The following is a 22,223-nucleotide window of genomic DNA, read 5'->3' as shown; positions in this document are numbered from 1 at the left end:
TGTGGAGAAGTCAACTCTTTGCACAGCTGTTATGGATTTCTGTTCTTCAGAAGGCTGCTTCTGCTGTGAGTCTGCACTTGACCCAAGTGATCTGGAACCTGGTTGGTATCTTCATCCCAAAGCCACATGTAAGTCCCATACACAGTGTACTTACTGCAAATGAGATTCTGTATGTAGACATATGCCTTCAATTCAAATTCTTGCTGAAATCCCTCCTAAATGTACTCACCTTTAGCTTCCGTTTGCTCCCGTGTCACCAAGCTATGGCTCAAATGCAGAGCTCCAACTGCAGGGTGGGTGATGGGGCTTACACCAATGCCCTAAAGCCTAGTCTCCCCTCATGAGGTCTCCTGGTGAAGGGCACCAAGCACCTCTGAACCCATGCTGGTTTGTGATGCTTCAGTCTAGGGACTAGGATCTCTCATTAGAATTTCATCAGGGAGCACACTCATCAGGGAGCATCTTTATTTGTAATAAAATGGAGATGGTGCATCACTTCTTAAGCCCAGTGGCTGTGCCTTTAGCACAACAGTGGCTAAAGATTCCCCGACAACAGTGGCAATCAGTCACTGCAAGACAAATTCACAGACCACACCCAAATGACAAAAGTTACGTTTAATTTACAATGTAATAAAGGTTACAGGTAAAAAGCTACACATAAAGCATGAAAAGGCCTATTACACAAATGTACAAATCTCTGTACAAAGCTCATATCAGTGTTTCCTAACTTCGTCTCCTATGTTTGTTAGCCAGGTCTAGGAACTCTGAATAACGAGAGCTCTCAATCGAGGGGGGAAAGAGCCTCCAAACTGACATCTAAAAATTCCTCTTAGAGACATCAGTTACTTGCAAAAAAATCTTTTCCTTTTTAATTTGAATTACCCCAACTGGTCATATTCTTTGAAAATTGCCTTCATAACACACTAAAAAGTAATGCCTTAGAGTAGAAGACAGTACTCTGGAATTAAATAAGAAAACTTCAGCAACTGGAGTGCTCAGGTTTGACAAGTAAAACAGGTGAAGTTCAAACAATACTGTAAGTTAACACTATAAACCTGTGTCTATGGCACCAGTCACAGACGAGGGAAAATCGAAATGTTTTCATTCCAACAGGAAGGACAAGAGAAAGGACAAAAGCCTAACTACTGGACCTCAAAACCACTGACCCAAGGAAACATTTTTCAGTTTAAACCGCAGCTTAACTGCAGAATTCTAAGCCTTCTTTTTGATCAATCTGAGATCCATGGCAACCCTTCTGCTACCTGGGACTTGCAAGGATCGTGAATATAAATTAGGCTGTTGGACCCTCAAGGCTGTAACCTCTACAGCTCTGGGTTCAACCTGAGGGCCTGGGATATGTGACTTTACATAAAAATGATCCTAGAAAGTGGGAGAAAGAAAGGAGGTAGTGGAAGGCCTAGGAAAGACCCTGGGCAGTTTATTGAAAAGGATATAAGAAACCTTTCTCTACAATGAAAGTGTTCTGAAGACAGGTCTTTATGGGCTATTTCAACCCCACCCCCAATTTTCATATTACGTGGTTAGGATGCCAGGAGACATTCTGAAAGACGATATCGCACACATGGAAAGTTTTTCTCCCTAGTTCATTAGCTCCCCATGACCCCTTCACCCCATTCCCACCCAATCCCACCCTTCTCCATGACCAAAAATATCAAATCAGTAAGGAAGGTGTGGGCTTCTTGCCTGGCCAAGCCTCTTTTGCATATTTCTTCTTCTTGGGTTCATTTACAGCTTCAGGGTTATAGACTGCAGGATTTGGTGCAGGGTTCATGTTCACTGCTGATGGCACAACGGGAGTCAAGTCCACATCAGGGGCAAGGTTTGGATATGGCATGGGCAAGCCACCAATAAGTGCTGTCCCATGGATGCCATGCGGCTGGGAGCCTGCTTCACTGTGTGTAGGGGGCAGGCCCCCGTAGAGTCCTCCGCTGAAGGCAAAGTTCTGCATGCGCCTGCTCCCTGATTCCTCCAGGCCCAGGGAGCCAGGGCCCTCCACCCGTTTCTTCTATGGTTCACAATAAGGAGAGGGGAGAGATTGGAGAGAGGAGACAAGAGGTGAGGCCCAAGAGTGGTTAGCTTTTTCCACTCTAGCCTTAGAAAAATGGCTTTGGGAAAGGTTCTTAACTTCTAGCCTGTTCTCTCTGCCACACAACCTATTTCATGGTGTTGAAATCTTATGGTTTGGAAGAGACCTACCCAGTCATCTATGATGGTTCCCACACCCTGCTCCACAACAAAGTTTTCACCATCCTACATCAAGCCAAGGACGGTGTTGTGAGTTTTATATAAAGTAAAACATCAATTTTAATGACTATTCTTTATCCTAAAGTCATATAGCTCACTTTCTTATTTTGATATTAAAACGCCCTTTTAGGAGGATCACATGAGATCAGGAGTTTGAGACTAGCCTGGCCAACATGGCAAAACCCCGTCTCTACTAAAAATATAAAAATTAGCCAGCCTTGGTGGTGGGTGCCTATAATCCCAGCTACTCAGAGGCCGAGGAAGACACTTGAGGCGGAGGTTGCAGTGAGCTGAGATGGTGCCACTGCACTCCAACCTGGGTGACAGAGGGAGGCTCTGTCTCAAAATAAGTAAACAAACATTTTAAGAAATGCTCTTTTAAGAAATGGAAACAATAAAAGATGGCAATACATATTTTTCTTTTTTTTGAGGGGGAAAAAATTTGGTATCTTCATGTTTGGTGTCCAATTTTTAAACATTAATCTGAGAGCAAAACCATCCTATGGTGAAGAAAATATTTACTGGCTGCCTGGGCCTGGGAATGGGCTGCTGCAATGGGCCATGAGGGAAATCCTCTCTATCTTGATTATGGTGGTGGTTACATATATATTTGTCAAAAGTATACACTTAAATGTGTGCATTTTATCACATGTAAATTATACCACAATAAAATTGACATAAAACTAAAAATACCTAATTTTGTACTTTAATGACAAGAAAACATTCCAAAGGAATAAACAAAAAAAGAAAAAGAAAAAGAGCTCAAGGGGCATTATGGAGTCCCACAGAAAAACATCATCTACGTTTCCAGACTAGACTAAAGCTCATGAAACATTCTCCTCACTCACTTTTGGATTAAACAAAGCCTAAGCAGGAACTCTGACAGATCTTATTTGGTCTAACATATTCTAGAGACTTTTTTTTTTTTTAATGAAAAGTAAACTTTTCTATATCATCTCTAACCAGCATTTCCAATCACCTTCTGAATATCTCAATTATTAACAGGGATCTCACTACTCTAATGGGAAGTTTGTTGCTCTTTGAATAGTTCTAGCTATCTGGTAGTTCTTCCACATGCTGAATGATTGGAGCATCTCTGTAACTTCTACCTCTTGGTTCTTCAACATACATGATTTTTAAACTTAATCCACATCTGGGCTGACATTTCTATCTGTGCCATTGCCACTCATAAAATAAAGGCATGGCAAACTATGCGGTATTGCAATAATGCATCTCTTCCACTTAATAGCTTACTTTGAGTCCGAAAAGAAAGGCCAAAAGAAGGTGGGCCTCTCTCTGCACCCCTCTGGAAGATGAATTTACAGATTTACATTGCACATTATTTACATGAAACATCAAGCTGGCTAGTTACCTACAGCCCCTCTTGGTACTCCAGGATTCCCTAAACACAGATTTTCATTTCTACAGAATGAAAAATGGGAGAGGAACATGGTATGTATTTTAAAGTTAAGCACTTAACAGCAACTTATACATAAAGAGCAGATTTTTAAATACAGACTGTATGGCATTTCATGAGCTTCCTACCTTGACTGGCACCACTGCAGTTTGTACCATGTTCCTGAATCGACCAACTGAGGGATCCACATCCTCTGCAAAAAGAAATGAGGGCTGGGTTGGGCTGGTGCTATACTGGGAGGAATAAGGTACAGGGCTCACTGTAAACAAACCGTCACAACAACTCATATTAAAATAGTAAAATACAGTTAACACTGAGAGTGCTTCCTGGGTGCTGGGCATTGTGCTAAATCCTCACAAAGACGCTGTGACATAGGTACTACCACAATCAACATTTAGTAGATGAGAAAGCAAACTGAGGCTATGAGGAGTAAAGTGACTGGCCAAGTTGCTCTGGTGGAAAGGACAGGAGCCAGGACTTGAGTCCAGGTAGTTGAAATAGGTCTGTGATCTGCACCACTGTGCTGTGCTGCCTTCCCCAAGTTCTTTCTCATTCTGTATACTTCCCTCTTTTGAGGGGAAAGAAAAAAAGAGGAGATGTTGTCCGTTCCATATTAGCGACAAAATTGACGTGTCAATAGGTCACATACCACACACCTTGCTAATGCCTGTTTATTAGCAAAAAAACCAGATTTTGGATTCAAAGCCAGGGCTTCAAACTGAACCTGGCCTTTTGACTTGAACGGCCTGAACTATATATAAGTAAGACTTGCACTAAAGGCTGATGCCCCATCTACACAGGTAATAAGGAACAAGATACTGTCCTGCCCTTGATTAACCCAGTTACAGAGCCAGATAGGCTACAACACACAGAGGTGCTTCAAGAGAAGGGTGCAAGTGTTTCTGGAGCAGAGGGGGTGACTGGGCTGGATCACCAAGGATGCTGGAGTTTTCTCACTGAATGTTGAATGTGTAGAAATAGGCAGGCACCAACTTATGTACCACTACTAGACAAAACTACTCCAAGCCCCAATTAACCTAATACGGCGATAAAGAATCGTTTCCCTAATAGATGTTGCAATCTTATTTTAAATGAGGTTGCTTGTTATTGAAAGAAACACTCTCAGGAATCCCCCTGGAAAACAAAGAATCCCTATTTAATTTGAGTAATTAGAATTAGCCTTGGGTTTGTTTGCTTTCAGTCTGGATTTTCACATATTCAGATGCCTTTAAAGAGCATACTCTGCTATCAGGCTCACCATCAATCAATCTATGATCAATGAACGAATGGCTTCTATATGGAAGAGAAAGGAAAAAAATATCCAAGCTCATTAAGAAAGAGACAACGTCTCTCTTTTTTTTTTCCCATCCTAGAGAGGATCCCAGAGACAATGTCTATAAAAAGGTACCCCAATCTCTCATTGTCCCTCGGGTTTCAGAGCCTATGCTCTTAACCACTATGCTATACTGCTGGAATACACTTCCCTAAGAAAGCTCTAGGGCACTAATTTTCAATGAGTAAAACAGAGCAGATCTGGTCCTCACTCCTGAAAAAGGCTTAAGAAATCTGTCAGGCCAGGCATGGTGGCTCACGCCTGTAATCCAAGCACTTTGGAGGCCAAGGCAGGAGGCTGACGTCGGGAGTTCAAGACCAGCCTGACCAACATGGTGAAACCCCATCTTTAAAAAAAAAAAAAAAAAAAAAAAGAAATCTGTCTAGTCCAGTGGCTCCCAAATTGCTGGCTGTTGTACACACAGGAGCTCATTAGAAATATAAATTTTGGCCAGGTATGGGGGCTTATGCTTATAATCCAGTACTTTGGGAGACTGATGCAGGAGGATTGCTTAAGCCCAGGAGTTCAGGACCAGCCTGGGCAACATAACAAAACCCTGTTTCTACAAAACATACGAAAATTAGCTGAGCATGGTGGTGTGTACCTGTTGTCCCAGATACTCAGGAAGCTGAGGTGGGAGGATCACCTGAGCCTGCCTGGGTGGTCAAGGCTGTAGTGAGCTGTGACTGTGCCACTGCACTCTAGCCTGGGCAAAAGAATGAGATCTTGTCTCAAAAAGAAAAAAAAGAAAAACTAAAGATTATATAAATTTCTAGGTCCCACCCTGGAAACTTTTTTTTGGAGACAATATCACTCTATCACCCAGGTTGAAGTGCAGTGACACGATCTCGGCTCACTGCAACCTCCACCTCCCAGGTTCAAGCGATTCTCCTGCCTCAGCTTCTGGAGGAGCTGGGACTATAGGTGTGTGCCACCACACCTGGCTGATTTTTATATTTTTTTGTAGAGGCAGGCTTCTGCCATGTTGGCCAGCCTGGTCTTGAAATCCTGGCCTCAAGCAATCTACCAACTTCAGCCTCCCAAAGTGCTGGAATTACAGGCATGAGCTACCACGCCTGGCCAACCACAGCTTTTTTTCTTTTTTTTTTTTTCTGTTGCCCAGGCTGGAGTGCAGTGACACAATCCCCGCTCACTGCAGCTTCTGCCTCCTGGGTTCAAGCAATTCTCCTGCCTCAGCCTCCCCAGTAGCTGGGACTACAGGCAAGCACCATCATACCCAGCTAGAGAGAGAGAGAGAGAGAGAGAGAGTGTGAGTGTGTGTGTGTGTATTTTTTTTTAGTAGAGATGGGGTTTCACCATGTTGGCCAGTCTAGTCTTAAACTCCTGACTTCAAGTGATCCACTCTCCTTGGCCTCTCAAAGTGCTGGGATTACAGGCATGAGCCACCTGTGCCCAGGCCAACCACAGCTTTTTCATTAGAATGAACTAGCAAGACACCTCACCTGGGTTGATGATCTCATCATCCTCACTGAATGTCACCCGGGAGTTCTTCCTCTTCCTCTTTGGTCTTTGAATGTCCAGATTTCCCTCTTCAATGGTAAGGGTAGAAATCCGCTTGTTGTGGGCAGTGTTGAACTCTGTCAGGTTCTAAGCCAGGGTTCATACAGGAAAGACAGGAGTCAGTACAAAGGGAATCTGATGGAGAAAATAATACTAAATAAAGGTCAGGAAGGCATGAGGGGCTAATCCTGACTTACAAAGACAGATGAGACTCTTCTGCATTTAGAGAAGATCCATACTATCCGGAGACTACTAATACTAACAAGTCTCAAATCTCATTAGAAAGAAGGCAGAAGGAACATCCTCATTGACTAGTGGGGCGGGATATTCAAAAGGAAGTAAAGGGCCTTGAGCTGAGAACAGGTCCATCTGTGCAAATACTTGAGTTTTTTTTTTGTTTTTTGCTGTTAAAGACTCTCATGTCTTCATGCCCACAACAAGCTGATATTAAAAGGAGATGTGGCTGGGAGGAACGCCAATAATTGTTTTAAAGTAACAAAACAGAGATGAAAAAGGACAACTGGCTGCTTCTTTCCCAGTAGCTTTCTCCTTTAAAATTAAAGAGACTGCTAGTGCCCTTAATTTTTGGCGTTAATATTTTGTCATTCCCCATTGTGGCCCCAGTTCTTCATAACTATCTCAATAATTAACTTGGCCTTAGCAGTGTTGCTTGCCTCTTCCCAATCCATTGAAATTATTCCATTCTGGTACAAAACACCAGTTTGAGATATTCTAAATGTCTTAAGAATGAATATTCAGGGAGCACCTAACATGCTGAACTAAAAGCCATGGAAGCACAGAAGCAGCCTGGATAGAGGCAGCCTGAAGGGGAAATGGGCAACAGTGACTGCCAGCAAGGTCCCTGGCTATGAAGCCACTTCTTCACAAAAAAACGACTTCTAAACTGTACAATTTCTTTTTTTTTTTTTTTTTTTTTTTTTGAGACGGAGTTTCACTCATGTTACCCAGGCTGGAGTGCAATGGCGCGATCTCGGCTCACCGCAACCTCCGCCTCCTGGGTTCAGGCAATTCTCCTGCCTCAGCCTCCTGGGTAGCTGGGATTACAGGCATATGCCACCATGCCCAGCTAATTTTTTGTATTTTAGTAGAGACGGGGTTTCACCATGTTGACCAGGATGGTCTCGATCTCTTGACCTCGTGATCCACCCGCCTCGGCCTCCCAAAGTGCTGGGATTACAGGCTTGAGCCACCGCGCCCGGCAACTGTACAATTTCTATTGTGCTTTTCTTCCTAAGAGCTGGGAAACTGCTCTGGTGTACAGGAATAGTAAATGCATGTGGGTGGTTAAGGACATGACTGCATTTGGTCTATTTGAACAGACCAGTCACACCAGTGCAGTGACAGACATGTGAAGGTATAGCCACACCACAAACTACTGGGGTCAGCCTCAAAAAAGGAAAACTTCTAGTACCTTAAAATTAAATCTTATAAAATTCATGGGCTTCAGGGCAGCAAGGCCCATAAAAACAAAAGCAGTCTGGCTCTATCCAGAAGATTCCTGGGCTATTCAGACAGCATCAAAAAAAGTTACATAAATGAATGAAAGTGTCAGTCTCTCTATGCCAGTGCTGTCTGACAGAACTTTCTGTGAGGATAAAAACGTTCTCTCTTTGCACGATCCAGGTATGGCAGCCACTAGCCATATGTGATTACATAATACTTGAAATATTGTTAGTGGCTACCACATTGGACAGCATTAACTCTAAGCAGTTAAGGGACAGAGAAATGTAACTTCCAGTCTTAGCTTCCAATAGCCAGTGAAGGTGCACACAACAGCTCAAGGGGTCTAGTTGCTGGGACACAGGGACCCAGTCGGCCTTTTTTTTTTTTTTTTTTTTTTGGAGATGGAGTCTTGCTCTGTCATCCAGGCTGGAGTGAAGTGGTGCAATCTCCATTCAGTGCAATCTCCATTCACTGCAATCTCTGCCTCCCAGGTTCAAGCAATTCTCCCAAGTAGCTGTGACTACAGGCATGCACTGGCACGCCTGGCTAATTTTTTTTTTAATTTTATTTTAGTAGAGACGAGGTTTCACCATGTTGCCCAGGCTGATCTCAAACTCCTGAGCTCAGGCAATCCGCCCGCCTCAGCCTCCCAAAATGCTGGGATTACGGGCGTTAGCCACCGCGCCCAGCCAGACCCAGCCTCCTTGTTACGCCTGGTGATACATAATCAAATCTATACAATGTGACTCTCTGAGAAGTGTCACAACTGGCCACACGATATTGCCAAAGGCCCATTACTGGACTCAACAGAACCTCCTGCTGCTAAGTCACTGGCATTTCCAGCTACACAGAACAGCTATATATGGCAAAAACCAGGATCCCAAAAGATAAGACAATGACATAAACAGGAAATTACATCAAGCTCAGTTTCCTCCTCTGGAAGCCCCAGTAAGCCCTTGAGTTCATCATCCTCTCCACCCATCTTCTCATCTCCTTTCACAGCCGATGGCAATGTCTGAGGCTTCTCGCGCAGAGTGTACGCCCTTGTGGATGCACCAAATGAGACCGTGGAATCGATGGGAATTTGCTGAGGCTTGTGAGGTTCCAACCGAATATGACCCAAGAAAGTGCCGTGTGCTGGGAATAACCAAATCAGAAACGTAAGGGAAAACAAAAACAACCTGAGTTTTAGAAGGGGGAATATGATCGCCAACTCTCTTATCAGGTCAGCTTCCCCCTAGCACATCAGTTTTGCTTTTTTGTCTGTTTTCTATTTATTTTAAAAATGCCATATTCAGGATTATGGTCAGAAAACTCAAGCATTTTAAAAAATGAAAATAGCACTGGGTCCACTACATCCATCATGTGTTACAGCGAGAAGGAAACTCCTTCACTGAGCCTTGAATCTCTTCAGTGGGTTTCTTATATCCCCAGACTGGTTTTTCCCCCAAATAACAAATATCACTGCCCGTTCTCTGCTGCCATACAGAATTGGCTCCATTCTGGGTCAAATAAGAATGACCCCAACCCAGCAGAAGCCATACCTCCCAAAGCAGGAGCTTGGCATCACTGTAGTTTTCCCTCTCCAGCCCCAAGTCAACGAACATAGAAATTGCTGGCCTGGTACCAGTTATGTTTAGGTTTTCCCCAGGCCAAGGGCGAGCTTGACTGAAACATATGCAATATCAATGCCAAAGCAAGCCAAAATCCTACTAGAGATTCTGAATATCTTCCCCTGTTGCTATTCTTGCATAATATGAAATGGGAGAGAAAAGATAAGTATTTGTGAGACAAAGCTCTCCAAGTCCCTTACATAAGCAGATTAGGGTGATATGTGAGTGTGTGTTGCTGTGTGTGGTAGTAGGAGAGTGGTGGAGTCCAACATGGTATGCCCAGGAAGCAGGACCCCTCATATTTTACACTGTATTCATACATGGGCAAAATGAACAAACTTCAGGACCCCAGGCAGTTAAATCTCAATTGCATTTCTGTGGATTGTCTTAGGCGAAGCTTAAACTCTTATTAATTGGAGTATGCTTATGGAATGATTTTATTTTTATTTTTTTGGGAGAGGACTTGCTCTGTCACCCAGACTGGAGTACAGTGGTCTGATCATGGCTCCCTGCAACTTTTACCTCCTAGGCTCAAACGTTCCTCCCACTTCGGTCTCCCAAGCAGCTGGGACCATAGCGCACGCCACAATGTGGGACTAATTTTTTGGTTTTTTTTGTAGAAATGGGGGTCTCATTATGTTGCTCATACTGGTCTTGAACTCCTGGGCTTGAGAGATCCACCAACATCGGCCTCCCAAAGTGCTAGGATTACAGGTATAAGCACCGCACCTGGCCTTCTTATGAAATTAAAACTTGGTATTATTCATAGTCAAAGCAAAACGGAGCTGGGATAAAGAGCCAGAATAATTAAATTTTCCTCAAGACAAGCATTCTTAAAATGCCCTGCATTGCTGCTCTATTACATTAATGGAGCTACTCATGGCTTCTGCTTAAACTGAATCACAGTTTATTATGGTCCTATAAACACTTGAACATGCATGGTCCCTAGTTCCTGGGAGCCTTTTTTTCTTTTTTTTTTTTTTGAGACAGAATCTCACTGTATCACTCAGGCTGGAGTGCAGTGGCGCAATCTTGGCTCACTGAAACCTCTGCCTCCTGATTATCCTGCCTCAGTCTCCTGAGCAGCTGGGATTACAAGCACCCACCACCACGCCCAGCTAATTTTTGTATTTTTGGTCGAGGCGGGGTTTCACCATATTGGCCAGGCTGGTCTCAAACTCCTGGCCTCAAATGATTCGCCCACCTCGGCCTCCCAAAGTGCTGGGATTACAGGAGTAAGCCACTGCAACCGGCTTTTTGTTTGTTTTAAAAGAGATGGGGTCTTTTTCTATCGTCCAGACTGGAGTGCAGTGGAGTGATCATAGTTCACTGCAGCCTTGAACTCCTGGGCTCAAGTGACCCTCCCACCTTAGCTTCCCGAGTAGCTACAAGTGTGTGCTACCACATCCAGCTCATATGTACTTATTGATTCCTCCAGGACAGTGTTCCCCAAAGCCCTCTTCTCTCTCCAGTCAGTTATCAATTATCTCAGGAAAATAGAAAAATCACAGAAATAGAGAAGGGTGGGTTTAAAAACCAAACATTAACTTTTCCCGTAAAACATGATTTCCAAACTAAAGAACCCAAACAGCATCATATTGCCCAAAGGTAACATGTGAATTGGGAGGGAATTACTTACTACTGTTGAGATCTATCAGGAAAACTCTCTTCAGATGCTTGTGGTAGACAAGTGCAGCATGGACTCGAGAGCAAGACTGGTGGTCAATGGTAAAGTCACACAAATCAGGGTTTCTCCCAAATAAGTAATACTTCTTCTCATCAATAATCAGTTTCTAAATAAATATTAAATTAAATATTACTTGAATCTTGTTTCAACAGCATTTACTAAAAACTGTTCCAATCAAATAAGGAGAGAATCTTGAATAGATAAAATTCCTTTCCATCAGATTGATTTGAGTAATCACTTCATTTTCTTGCATCGAAAAAAGAAAAAATCCTTTCCAAGGAGAAAAAAATATCTCCCGTTATTCTTCAACATAAAGAGCTCAGAAAAATTTACTAAAATAACATTTTTTTGGAGAATGGATGGTAATTCATCTCCCCAACATAGTGTTCAATTGTCTAGTTTTGGAATGAAAATATTTTTTTTTCTTTCTTTCTTTCGTTTTTTGAGATGGGAGTCTCACTCTGTTGCCCAGGCTGGAGTGCAGTGGCATGATCTTGGCTCACTGAAGCCTCCACCTCCCAGGTTCAAGCTGTTCTCCTACCTCAGCCTCCTGAGTAGTTGAGATTACAGGTGCCCACCACCACGCCCGGCTAATTTTTGCATTTTTAGTAGAGATGAGGTTTCACCATATTGACCAGACTGGTCTTGAACTCCTGACCTCAGGTGATCAGCCAGCCTCTGCCTCCCAAAGTGCTGGATTACAGGTATAAGCCACCATGTCCGGCCTCAGCTGAATTCAGCTTTATAAAGAAGTCGTTACACCTGTCCTTGTATTTGTTTTAATCCTGGATCAGTAATGCCTTTGTGACAGGATTATAAACTGGACTGTTATAGACAAAAGACTCTAGATGAATTATTACTAACACTTCTTCCAGTGCTAGTGGTCTAGTGAGCACTTGAGGAATAACTCTCATTCAGGTATGCTGTGTTTTTCCTTTAAACACGAGGTCTCATTAAACTCTAGTTCACATTTCACACTATACTCCTAAAATCCCTGAGAAAATATAGCACAAAGCTGAGTAGAGTATAGTCAAGTTAGTACCAGGTTGGTAATCAAGAAGCTTGTATTTCATTCCTGGCTAAGTCCTTTAACTCACAATGGGCTACTATTCTCCCCTTACAAAACCAAAGAAGACACCTCATGCAAGCACACTTTCAGCACTGACAATAGTAACAACTGCTAGGTGCTTCTATACCACACACTATGCTATGAGTTTTACGTTATGTCATTTCATCCTCACAACCACCCTATAAGGTGGGTAATACTATTCTCTTCCTATTTTTATAAATGACAAAATTGAGGCATAAAGAAATTAACATACTCAGGTTCACACAGCTAGATACTTGTGAGCTGGGTTAGAAATTCAGATTTGTCTAGCTTCAGAGTCTAAGCTGTTTTAACCACTACATTACATATTTTCTTCATTCTACTTACATCAAAAGATGTACCATATGGCAAGGAATATTTTAAGGAGTGAATAAGCACTGTGGGTCACACTCTCTTACTTAAACAATCACTTAGCAAGTTTCTTTGAAGCTCAGCCTTAAGGTTCAATTAATTCAAGCTAGCTTGGATATGTGGGTCACCTCTGGGAAACCCTGTCTGGCAGCGATCATCTGCTGCTGGTAAAGCTTGCTCCAGGCCCATACTACTATGGAGAACCAGGATTCAACAACAGCCTGACAGCTCAGTCAGTTACCTTCATGTTTGCTTTGACCCAAGTTTCTTCAGTTAAAAATAAAGACATTATTTCATGATTAAGAGAGAGCCCTGAAATTTCAACATCTTGTTCTCTCTAGGTAATATCTACTCGGGCTGAATCTCATTGCATTTCTCATTCATATTTATATGCACATGGATTATGCTGTCACAAACTTAAATTTGCTAACCACAGTACTCACAGATTGGCCTGAAGGAACATGAAAGAACACCAGCTCTTGGGTTTGAAAATAACAATGACTAAATTTCTATGAATCTAGGGTGCCAGTAGACATACCAGAGATTTAGGAATTTCTCTTTGAGAGGAAAAAAAAAGAGGATCTCCAAATTAAATGTACACATTCAGTATTAAAGGCACCCCAATTACAGAAATGTTAAAATGTAAGAAATTCTTTTTGAGATGGAGTCTCGCTCTGTAGCCAGGCTGGAGTGCAGTGGTGCAATCTCTGCTCACTGCAACCTCTGCCTCCTGGGTTCAAGTGATTCTCCTGCCTCAGCCTCCCGAGTAGCTGGAATTACAGGTGTGTGCCACTGCGCCTGGCTAATTTTTGTATTTTTAGTAGAGACTGGGTTTTGCCATGTTGGCCGGGCTGGTCTTAAACTCCTGACCTCAGGTGATCTGCCTGCCTCAGCTTCCCAAAGTGCTGGGAGGTCAGGCGTGAGCCGCTACTGCATCTGACCAAAATGTACAGAATTTTAACAGAAAACAGTATATCTTAGAACCAAGGAAATGTATTAGATTTTGAACAATATGCTGCTTCTGTCCAAGTGAATGAAATAATGCACTGGTCTTTCAACAGTCACTAATGCCACAGCTTCTTGACTAGCTATGGCCAGTACCACTATCCAGTTGTGCCTCTGAGTTATAACTCAGAATGTATCTTTACACACTGGGCTTAAAAGACTCATGGCTTCTGTTTTAATATTGCACTTCTTGAACCCAGCTATCACAACACATCACAAGCCTTTGACACAAGGCTAGGATATAGATAGCTCGGTTAGTATCAAGTGCTGATCAAGTTTAAATCTAAAAATAGGCACATCTCAGGTCCACACCTCTCAAGAATAATACAGTGATGTCTAAGGATTTGAACTTGACAACTTTGTGGCAACTCAGCACACTTAAGAGCCCCCAAAGAGAACATTATCAACAAGATCAGGAGAGTGTCTGGCAAGTTAAGACTGTTTTGAAAATATAATACCAATTATTTCACAAAGGAATGTGATGTTATAATTTTTTTTTGATGTTATAATTAAGACTAGGCATCTCTGTTATTTCCTGTTGCAAACTAAAGATTTACTAAATTCTAGTAACAAAAACAGATCCCTATGTGTCTTCAATCTTTGTGCTATTTAGCAACAGACATTTTGTATCTGTGGAACAATCTATAGTAAAAAAGGTTTTACAGATATTTTAGCTAAATTATTTCTTTGAATAATCTTGAGGTTTTAAATCTTTAAGATAGAAGAACCCATGACAAAGGAGCTCTATGTGACTGGCTGAGGCCATGATGTATTAATAACAGGAGAAATCATTAAAACTCATGCATGCCTTAATACTTTGCAAAATACCTGGTTATCTCTACAACATCCCAAAAGCGACAAGAATATATTTACAGAGTAACCTTCAAAAGATCTCAGACAGCTTTTCAATCTAGCAACCATAGAATTACAACATTTTTATTAAATGCCAAAAACCCACAATGAAAAAACTACATTCAATAATGGGGCCTTGAACCTAAATTCTAGCTGAACAAACAAATATAACATTGGTCTAGTACAGAAAGACTCACAGTTACACGGTCATAGTGGGCTCAATATCCATTTCTTGGTAAATAAATAATACCATAAGGATTATGAAAAATTTATGCAAACTAATAGCTAATAAAAACTCATGTTCTCTTGAAGTCCTATGTAGTGTTCTCTCTAGAGACTTGTATAAAAGCTGGAATTCTAAACTTTTATAGTACTTATCTCAAATATAATTATGTAAGTTTTTGGTGTGATTCTCTCTCTCTCCCACTCGATGACTTGAGGAGAGAAATCATGTTGGTTTTGCTCACTGCTGCAATCTGTATGCCAAGCACAGTAACTGGCACATAGTAAACATTCAATACATGCTTTGAAAGAATCAATGAATGAATTTCACCACAATTCCATTATCTTTTTGAGTGTCTTAGTTTACCATACTTCTTATAAGGAGTTGAGCCTGAATCTCTTAAAATTAACTTAGAAGTAGGCCGGGTGTGGTGGCTCACGCCTGTAATCCTAACACTTTGGGAGGCCGAGGTGGGTGGATCACCTGAGGTCAGGAGTTCAAGAGCAGCCTGGCCATCATGGTGAAACCCCATCTTTAAAAAAAAAAAAAATTAACTTAGAAGTTAAACTATATATATATATATATATATATATATAAAAATTCACTTTCTTCAGTTATTGCATACCTTGCACGGTCTACACAATTCCATGTACTCAGGGAAGTACAGTTTGACTAGGGCCCACAGGACCCAAGACCTATTAAAACCCTTCATTTGGAGAGAAATCACAAAAAATTAAGTGTCTCTGGTAGATACAAGATTTAAACGTGTTATGTCACCACATGCTTTTAACAACAACAACAAAAAAAATAGAAAGCAAGAAAGCAGCAGCCAGGCGCAGTGGCTCAAGGCCAGGCGTGGTGGTTCACGCCTGTAATCCCTGTACTTTGGGCAGATCATGAGGTCAGGAGTTCAAGACCAGCCTGGGCAACGTCGTGAAACCCCGTCTCTACTAAAATACAAAAAATTAGCCAGGCGTGGTGGTGGGCACCTGTAGTCCCAGCTACTCGGGTGGCTGAGGCAGAAGAATCACTTGAACCTGGGACGTGGAGGTTTCAGTGATCTGAGATCACGCCACTGCACTCCAGCCTGGCAACAGAGCGAGACTCCTTTCAAAAAGAAAAAAGAAAGAAAGTACCATTGCTGAAAAACAAAGTGCACAAGACGGGGTGGAAAAGTGAGTCAACGGCAAAAATTTTTTGTGTGGTGGGCAAAAAGACATGTATTTCCATACCTCAATTAGTTTGTCTCCTTTGACTACATCCAGATGTAAACCAGGAGGGGGCTTACCTGCCCTGAAAAATAAAAACAGAAAAAAGCATTTTCAGGATGAGTTTATAAATGCTATGTACAATCATTGTTCCATTCAACACTGCAGCTCTCCTACCAGCCTATAATTAGTTCATGTTCAAGCAGAAATGTCATCCACTTCACTGTTATTACAGCTCCATTCTACATTTGACACTTACTTCCCTAGTGATTCGATTGGTCTGAAACAAATTTTAGTGGATCTGTATTTAGAGCAGCACCAAGAAACCTATATTTTGACACTGGATCTTCAACTCAGAGAAAGAGCTGCATAGAGAGCGCAAGTACGATAGCTGGGGTGGTCTGGTCACCTGGAGTTTGAATCTGAAATTTACCCCTACTCCAATATCATATAAAGGTCGAATAAACTAGTTGTTTAAGGCTTATCAAGATTAGTCTCATCACAGAGTAAGCAAAGAGCACTCTCCTGAGCTCTGAGACCAAATCAGAGGTGCATAATTATGGAACTAGGGCAATTCAAAATCATGCCCCATGAAACAAGGTACCAAATGAATATGTTACCCTTGAACAGGTCTTTCTACAACAGCATGATTAAAGAAACTTTCCTCTAAACTCCTACAGCCATACCATTCAAGGCAGATTCACATATGTCAAAGCACCTAACAGTGCCTGGTACCTACCAGACCCTAAGGAAATGGTAGGTGATCTCAGTGTTTTCTATGTTTGCTGTCTTGGCCCAAATTTGAAATCAATACAGCAAGGGATCAAAATGGATATAGAATTTGTAGACTGAAGAAACCGAGTATTATAAAAGTGCAAAGGAATCCAGAAAATAGCCACACATTCGCTTGCTTTTTGGGTTTGCTAATTTCAGGTTAGAAAAAAGAACCACCTCACTAGAACCTCTTTGCACATGAACAAACGTATCCTTGTCTAACTGAAGATGCAGCATAGTCATCTCACAATCCTGCCCCAAACTCTCTTCTACGGAAAGGACAATGCACCGGACAAAAGGCCATTTTGTCTTTAAAAAAAAAAAAAAGAAGAAGAAGAATGTTACATCCAAAACATGCTTTCTGAATTCCTACTATGTGACTGACTCAGGCCTAGGAGCTGGGAATACAAAGATGCAGTCTTTGCCCTTGAGGATGGCAATATAACGGAGACAGAGACAGGTAACATCAACAGTATACTGCGATGAGCTACAGCAGAAAAAGCTCTTAATTTAGGCGCGTTTCTTTGTGAGGTAATTCATATTTATTCAACTTGTACCCTACTCAAAGACCAAATTAAATTTTTTCACTATTTCCAAGAACTTTCGAAGGGATAAAAAGGGTTCATTCCAACCATTACTAATGCCTATTCGTGCCACAGACTGGGAGCTCCCTGAGGGCAGGGATGGCTCTAACCTACCCTCATGTTCTCTGTGGCAGACAGACAAGTGCCGCACGAGGGACGCAGCAACCACAGAGGGATGCAGGGCTCAGAGGTAGGGTTGGGGCCGGGGCTGGCTCGAGCGCGCTCGGGACGTACAGGAAGGGGCCAGGTACGATGCTCCACGAGAGCACCAGGCACTCAGTCACGAGTTGGGCGCAAGTTCGGGCCAAGGCCTCGAAGCTCCCCGGCTACCGGCTAATCGCTCAAAGGAGCTGCTTAAGTGAGCGCCTTTGTGCCCTCAACCCCGGGTTTCTTCAGTTCCTGGGCCTGGGCTCCAGGCTCTCGGTTCCTCCACACGTCGCCCGGCCCGGTGCAGCGAACAGTTTTTCCTCAACCATTCCAGGTTTTCTGAGCCGTTCGGCTCGCCGCAGAAAAGCAAAAAAAAGAGCCGCCCTTCCAGCCCAGGCTAGCTCCAGCCAGGCCACTCTAGCCCTGGCCGCCCCGCCACTCACCAGGTTGGGCAGTCGAACAGCGGGAGGCTGGAGCCGGAGTTCGCGGCTGCCGCCATCTTGCGTCTCCCCCTCCCATTTGGCGGGCCCAAAGCACGCCGGGAAACTGGAAGACCGAGCGGGGGAAAAGCAGCATCCCAGCAGCCTGTGCGTACGCGTGCTGACGCACGCACGGACGTAGGGGGGAGGTGCTTCTAGTGGGGACAGGGCAAATTTGGGGATTTTTTTTTTTTTTTTTTTTTTTCCAGCGTTTGAACAAGTTGGACGTCTCTGGAAGTCTCCAGTGGTTAGGGTTTTCCTTGGCCAGGAGGTGTCAAAGGAAAAGGGGCTTTGTAGGGAGGGGAGGCAGTCTCCCCCTACGTCCTCCTGTAAATGATTCTGGGCTCTAAAATCTTGGAACTAAGCCGGGCGCGATGGCTTACGCCTATAACCAGCACGTTGGGAGGCTGAGGCTGGCGGATCCCTTCAGGTCAGGGGTTTGAGACCAGCCTGGACAAAATGCAGAAACCCCATCTCTACTAAAAATACAAAAACTAGTCGGGCGTGGTGGCGGGTGCCTGTAATCTCAGCTACTCGGGAGCTTGAAGCAGGAGAACCGCTTGAACCCAGGAGGCGGAGGTTGCAGTGAGCCAAGATCGCGCCATTACACTCCAGCCTGGGCAACACAGTGAGACTTCATCTCAAAAAAAAAAAAAAAAAAAAAAAATCTGGGGACTACATTCTCCTCCAGCGTTCAGGTTAAGACCATCAGCCTTGGCCGGGTGCGGTGGCTCACGCCTGTAATCCCAGCCCTCTGGGAGGCCGAGGCAGGCGGATCACCTAAGTCAGGAGTTCGAGACCAGCCTGACCAACATGGTGAAACCCTGTCTTTGTAAAAAAAAAAAAAAAAAAAAAAATTTAAAAAGTGAAAATATGTAAAAAAAAAAGACCTTTAGCTTTTGCCCTCAAAGAAGAGACGCTAAAGGGCAAAACTCGAAGATTGGAGTTATTACTTATTGTTTCTCCTCATCTAACCCTTCTCCAAAAAGGAGAAGGGTTAGATGAGCACCCTACTCACTTTTTCTAATCCACAGCTAGGCCTGTAGATTATCGGGGAATCTGCATTAGGGGTAACCTGGTCTGTTTATGAAAACTCTGGACAAGCTGGTGCCAGGAGCAGGCAGGTCCAGTCAGAAAACAGGGGTCCAAATCATCACTGTGCTTGGCTCAAATGGTTAATTTTTTTTTTTTTTTTTTTTTTTTTTTTGATGGGGTCTGTCACTCAGACCAGTGCAGTGGTGTGATCTCAGCTCACTACAACCTCCATCTCCCGGGTTCAAGCATTTCTCCTGCCTCAGCCTCCCTTGTAGCTGGGATTACAGGTGCGCACCACCACGCCCGGCTAATTTTTGTATTTTCAGTAGAGACGGGGTTTTGCCATGTTAGCCAGGCTGGTCTCGAACGCCTGACCTCGTGATCTGTCCACCTTAGCCTCCCAAAGTGCTGGGATTACAGGCGTGAGCCACCGTGCCTGGCCAGTTAATTTTTTCAAAAAAGTAATTTTTTCCTTTTGGTTATAGTGCAAGGAAGCATTAGGATCGCTGGCTTGCATTAGATCACCAGCTGGCTGAAAGAGTTCATAGTAGGGCCTCTGGTTGTAATGGCATTGTCTATTGAGCACTTATCTGGGCAAATATGTATTTTATATGGATTATCTCATTTAATCCTGACAATGCTTTTGAGTTAGGTATTATTATAATTCCAGAGGAGAGGCTCAGAGAGATTGAGTTGCCCAGCTTCACCCTACAAGTGGTGAGTGGGATTCAAACCTAAACCTATATGATGCCAAAGGCCATGCTCATGAGCCATTATTCTCTCTCACACTTTGATGTTGGTGTAATTATATTTATTATTGGCATGCAACTGATGGCCCCTCTTTTTTTACTTTTGTAGACGACTTGGGAGGATTATCTGACCAGTTTTTCCTTTTTTAAAGAAACCAATTTCAAAGTTGCTGTTCACCCAGAAAAAGGCACTGCTCAGCAAGTTAAGGAATCTATGATGAAATTTGTTCTTTTCTTGCTTCCATGCTACTGCTTCTATGTTACTGATGAAAGTAGAAAATCAGGCCGGGCGCGGTGGCTCAAGCCTGTAATCCCAGCACATTGGGAGGCCGAGGCGGGTGGATCACGAGGTCAAGAGATCGAGACCATCCTGGTCAACATGGTGAAACCCCGTCTCTACTAAAACTGCAAAAAATTAGCTGGGCATGGTGGCGCGTGCCTGTAGTCCCAGCTACTCAGGAGGCTGAGGCAGGAGAATTGCCTGAACCCAGGAGGCGGAGGTTGCGGTGGGCCGAGATCGCGCCATTGCACTCCAGCCTGGGTAACAAGAGCGAAACTCCGTCTCAAAAAAAAAAAAAGTAGAAAATCAGCCTATTCAAAAGATTTTTGGCCTTGATGAAGGCTCCAGGCCTCAATATTTAACTGCAATATAACTTAGAAGGAGCAAGACAAAAAAATAACTGCAATATAACATTAACTTGGATTTTAAGATTATCAACTCTTAGGTAGACTGAAGAAACACCTTTTTCTCTGGTCTTTAAAGCACAATAAACTTACCCAGCAAGGATGGCAACTGATCAGATCACTTATCAAATGGACTGTTAATATCCTCCTTTTCAGCCTTGTGATTCCAAAGTAAGACTAGGCTGATTGGAAAAATTTAAATCTAAACTTGGTTTCAAGAAAACAGAAATAATCCTATGTCCCCCTCCTTGGAACACAATGACATGATATTTGAGAAGGAATTCATCCCAAAAGTTTTTGAGTCTGACAGAAAAGAACAAGATACTTTTTTTTTTTTTTTTTTTTTTTCTGAGACGGAGTTTCGCTCTTGTGACCCAGGCTGGAATGCAATGGCGCGATCTCGGCTCACTGCAACCTCCGCCTCCTGGGTTCAGGCAATTCTCCTGCCTCAGCCTCCTGAGTAGCTGGGATTAGAGGCACGCGCCACCATGCCCAGCTAATGTTTTGTATTTTTTTAGTAAAGACAGGGTTTCACCATGTTGACCAGGATGGTCTCGATCTGTTGACCTCGTGATCCACCCGCCTCGGTCTCCCAAAGTGCTGGGATTACAGGCTTGAGCCACCGCGCCCGGCCCCTAGAACAAGATACTTTTATCTACAGAAGTTGTGTGGGCCTTTGAGGTTCTATGCTCCTTTCAGGCATAATGTGGTGTCGAAGCCATATCTAGCTAGCAGTGACCTGATAGCATCTTATGTCAACTTTGTCTTTCAATTTCTCAGCTTGTGTGATCCTTGTAGTGCTGACTATAGACCCAAGAAACCTAAAAGCTACATCTTACCCTTCTAATTCTTTACTCCTTGGCCATGTTCTGTTTCTAGCACAGCAGATATTCACACTGGCCTCTGATGTATTGGCACTTTATGCTTACTTACACCCTCATAAAGCAAAATGCTCTTTGTTTGGGTATCAATGATGTCAGTATATACCAGCAAACTAGACGGCAGCAATCTAGGTCCTTAACCTTTTAAAATAGAAAGACTGATGCACTAGCTACCTTTGAATTTTGGTATCTCAATAAAGAGATTAGCATCTTAGCCTTTGATAGATTTCCTTAGAATAAGATCTAAAGACATTTGGGGCATATTGATATCGGAAAACTTTTATTTTTAATTATTTTTTGAGACAGAATCTCACTGTCACCTAGGCTGACACAATTTCGCCTAGTGGCACAATTTCGGCTCACTGCAACCTACACCTCCTGGGTTCAAGCGATTCTCCTGCCTCACCTTCCCGAGTAGCTGGGATTACTGGCATGTGCCACCACATACAAAGGGTTGCACCACATTGGTGAAGATGGTTTCAAACTCCTGACTTCAGGTGATCCACCTGCCTCTGCTTCCCAAAGTGCTGGGATTATAGCTATGAGCCACCTCACCCTGCCAGAAAACTTTTTAAAAACTTTTTTTTTTTTTTTTTTTTTTTTGAGATGGAGTCTTGCTCTTGTCTCCCAGGCTGGAGTGCAATGGTGTGATCTCAGCTCACTGCAACCTCCGCCTCCCGGGTTCAAGCTATTCTCCTGCCTCAACCTCCTGAGTAGCTGGAATTACAGGTGCACACCACCACACCTGGCTAATTTTTGTATTCTTATTTATTATTTCTTTTTGAGATGCAGCTTCACTCTTGTCACCCAGGCTGGAGTGCAATGGCACGATCTTGGCTCACT

The 22,223-nt window shown here is 43.1% G+C and overlaps 1 protein-coding gene, 1 long non-coding RNA gene and 1 other non-coding gene across 3 annotated transcripts; all 3 read right to left on the bottom strand.

The window, feature by feature from the left end:
* Positions 1-596: 596 nt before the first annotated feature.
* On the bottom strand, positions 597-18,144 carry PPP1R8 (protein phosphatase 1 regulatory subunit 8). Its single transcript, XM_032301047.1, has 7 exons — positions 17,996-18,144; positions 16,072-16,132; positions 11,253-11,406; positions 8,917-9,137; positions 6,479-6,623; positions 3,811-3,875; positions 597-2,026 (listed from the first exon to the last, which is right to left on the bottom strand). The coding sequence occupies exons 1-7, from the start codon at positions 18,049-18,051 to the stop codon at positions 1,673-1,675; spliced, it is 1,056 nt and encodes a 351-aa protein (XP_032156938.1). The 5' UTR covers positions 18,052-18,144; the 3' UTR covers positions 597-1,672.
* LOC116566560 lies at positions 6,923-8,434 on the bottom strand. Its single transcript, XR_004275907.1, has 2 exons — positions 7,761-8,434; positions 6,923-7,440 (listed from the first exon to the last, which is right to left on the bottom strand). It is a non-coding gene; the product is annotated as an uncharacterized LOC116566560 (long non-coding RNA).
* LOC116566718 lies at positions 13,869-14,034 on the bottom strand. The gene has a single exon (XR_004275993.1).
* Positions 18,145-22,223: the final 4,079 nt, after the last annotated feature.

Source organism: Sapajus apella, unplaced genomic scaffold (genome assembly GCF_009761245.1).
Source record: "Sapajus apella isolate SASKATOON/1434 unplaced genomic scaffold, GSC_monkey_1.0 scaffold43, whole genome shotgun sequence".
Taxonomy (NCBI): Eukaryota; Metazoa; Chordata; class Mammalia; order Primates; family Cebidae; genus Sapajus; species Sapajus apella.
Note: the sequence above shows the minus strand (reverse complement) of the source record. Positions and strands in the feature narration are given on the sequence as shown.

What these genes read in the sequence shown, in the direction of transcription:
- PPP1R8 (XM_032301047.1), bottom strand. Translation starts at nt 18,051, where the DNA reads ATGGCGGCAGCCGCGAACTCCGGCTCCAGCCTCCCGCTGTTCGACTGC. An exon ending in CTGTTCGACTGCCCAACCTG is followed by an intron (nt 16,133 to 17,995) that starts GTGAGTGGCGGG and finishes TTTATTTTTCAG; the next exon opens with GGCAGGTAAGCCCCCTCCTG. An exon ending in AGGAGGAAACTGAGCTTGAT is followed by an intron (nt 6,624 to 8,916) that starts GTAATTTCCTGT and finishes ACCCTGGCTTAG; the next exon opens with AACCTGACAGAGTTCAACAC.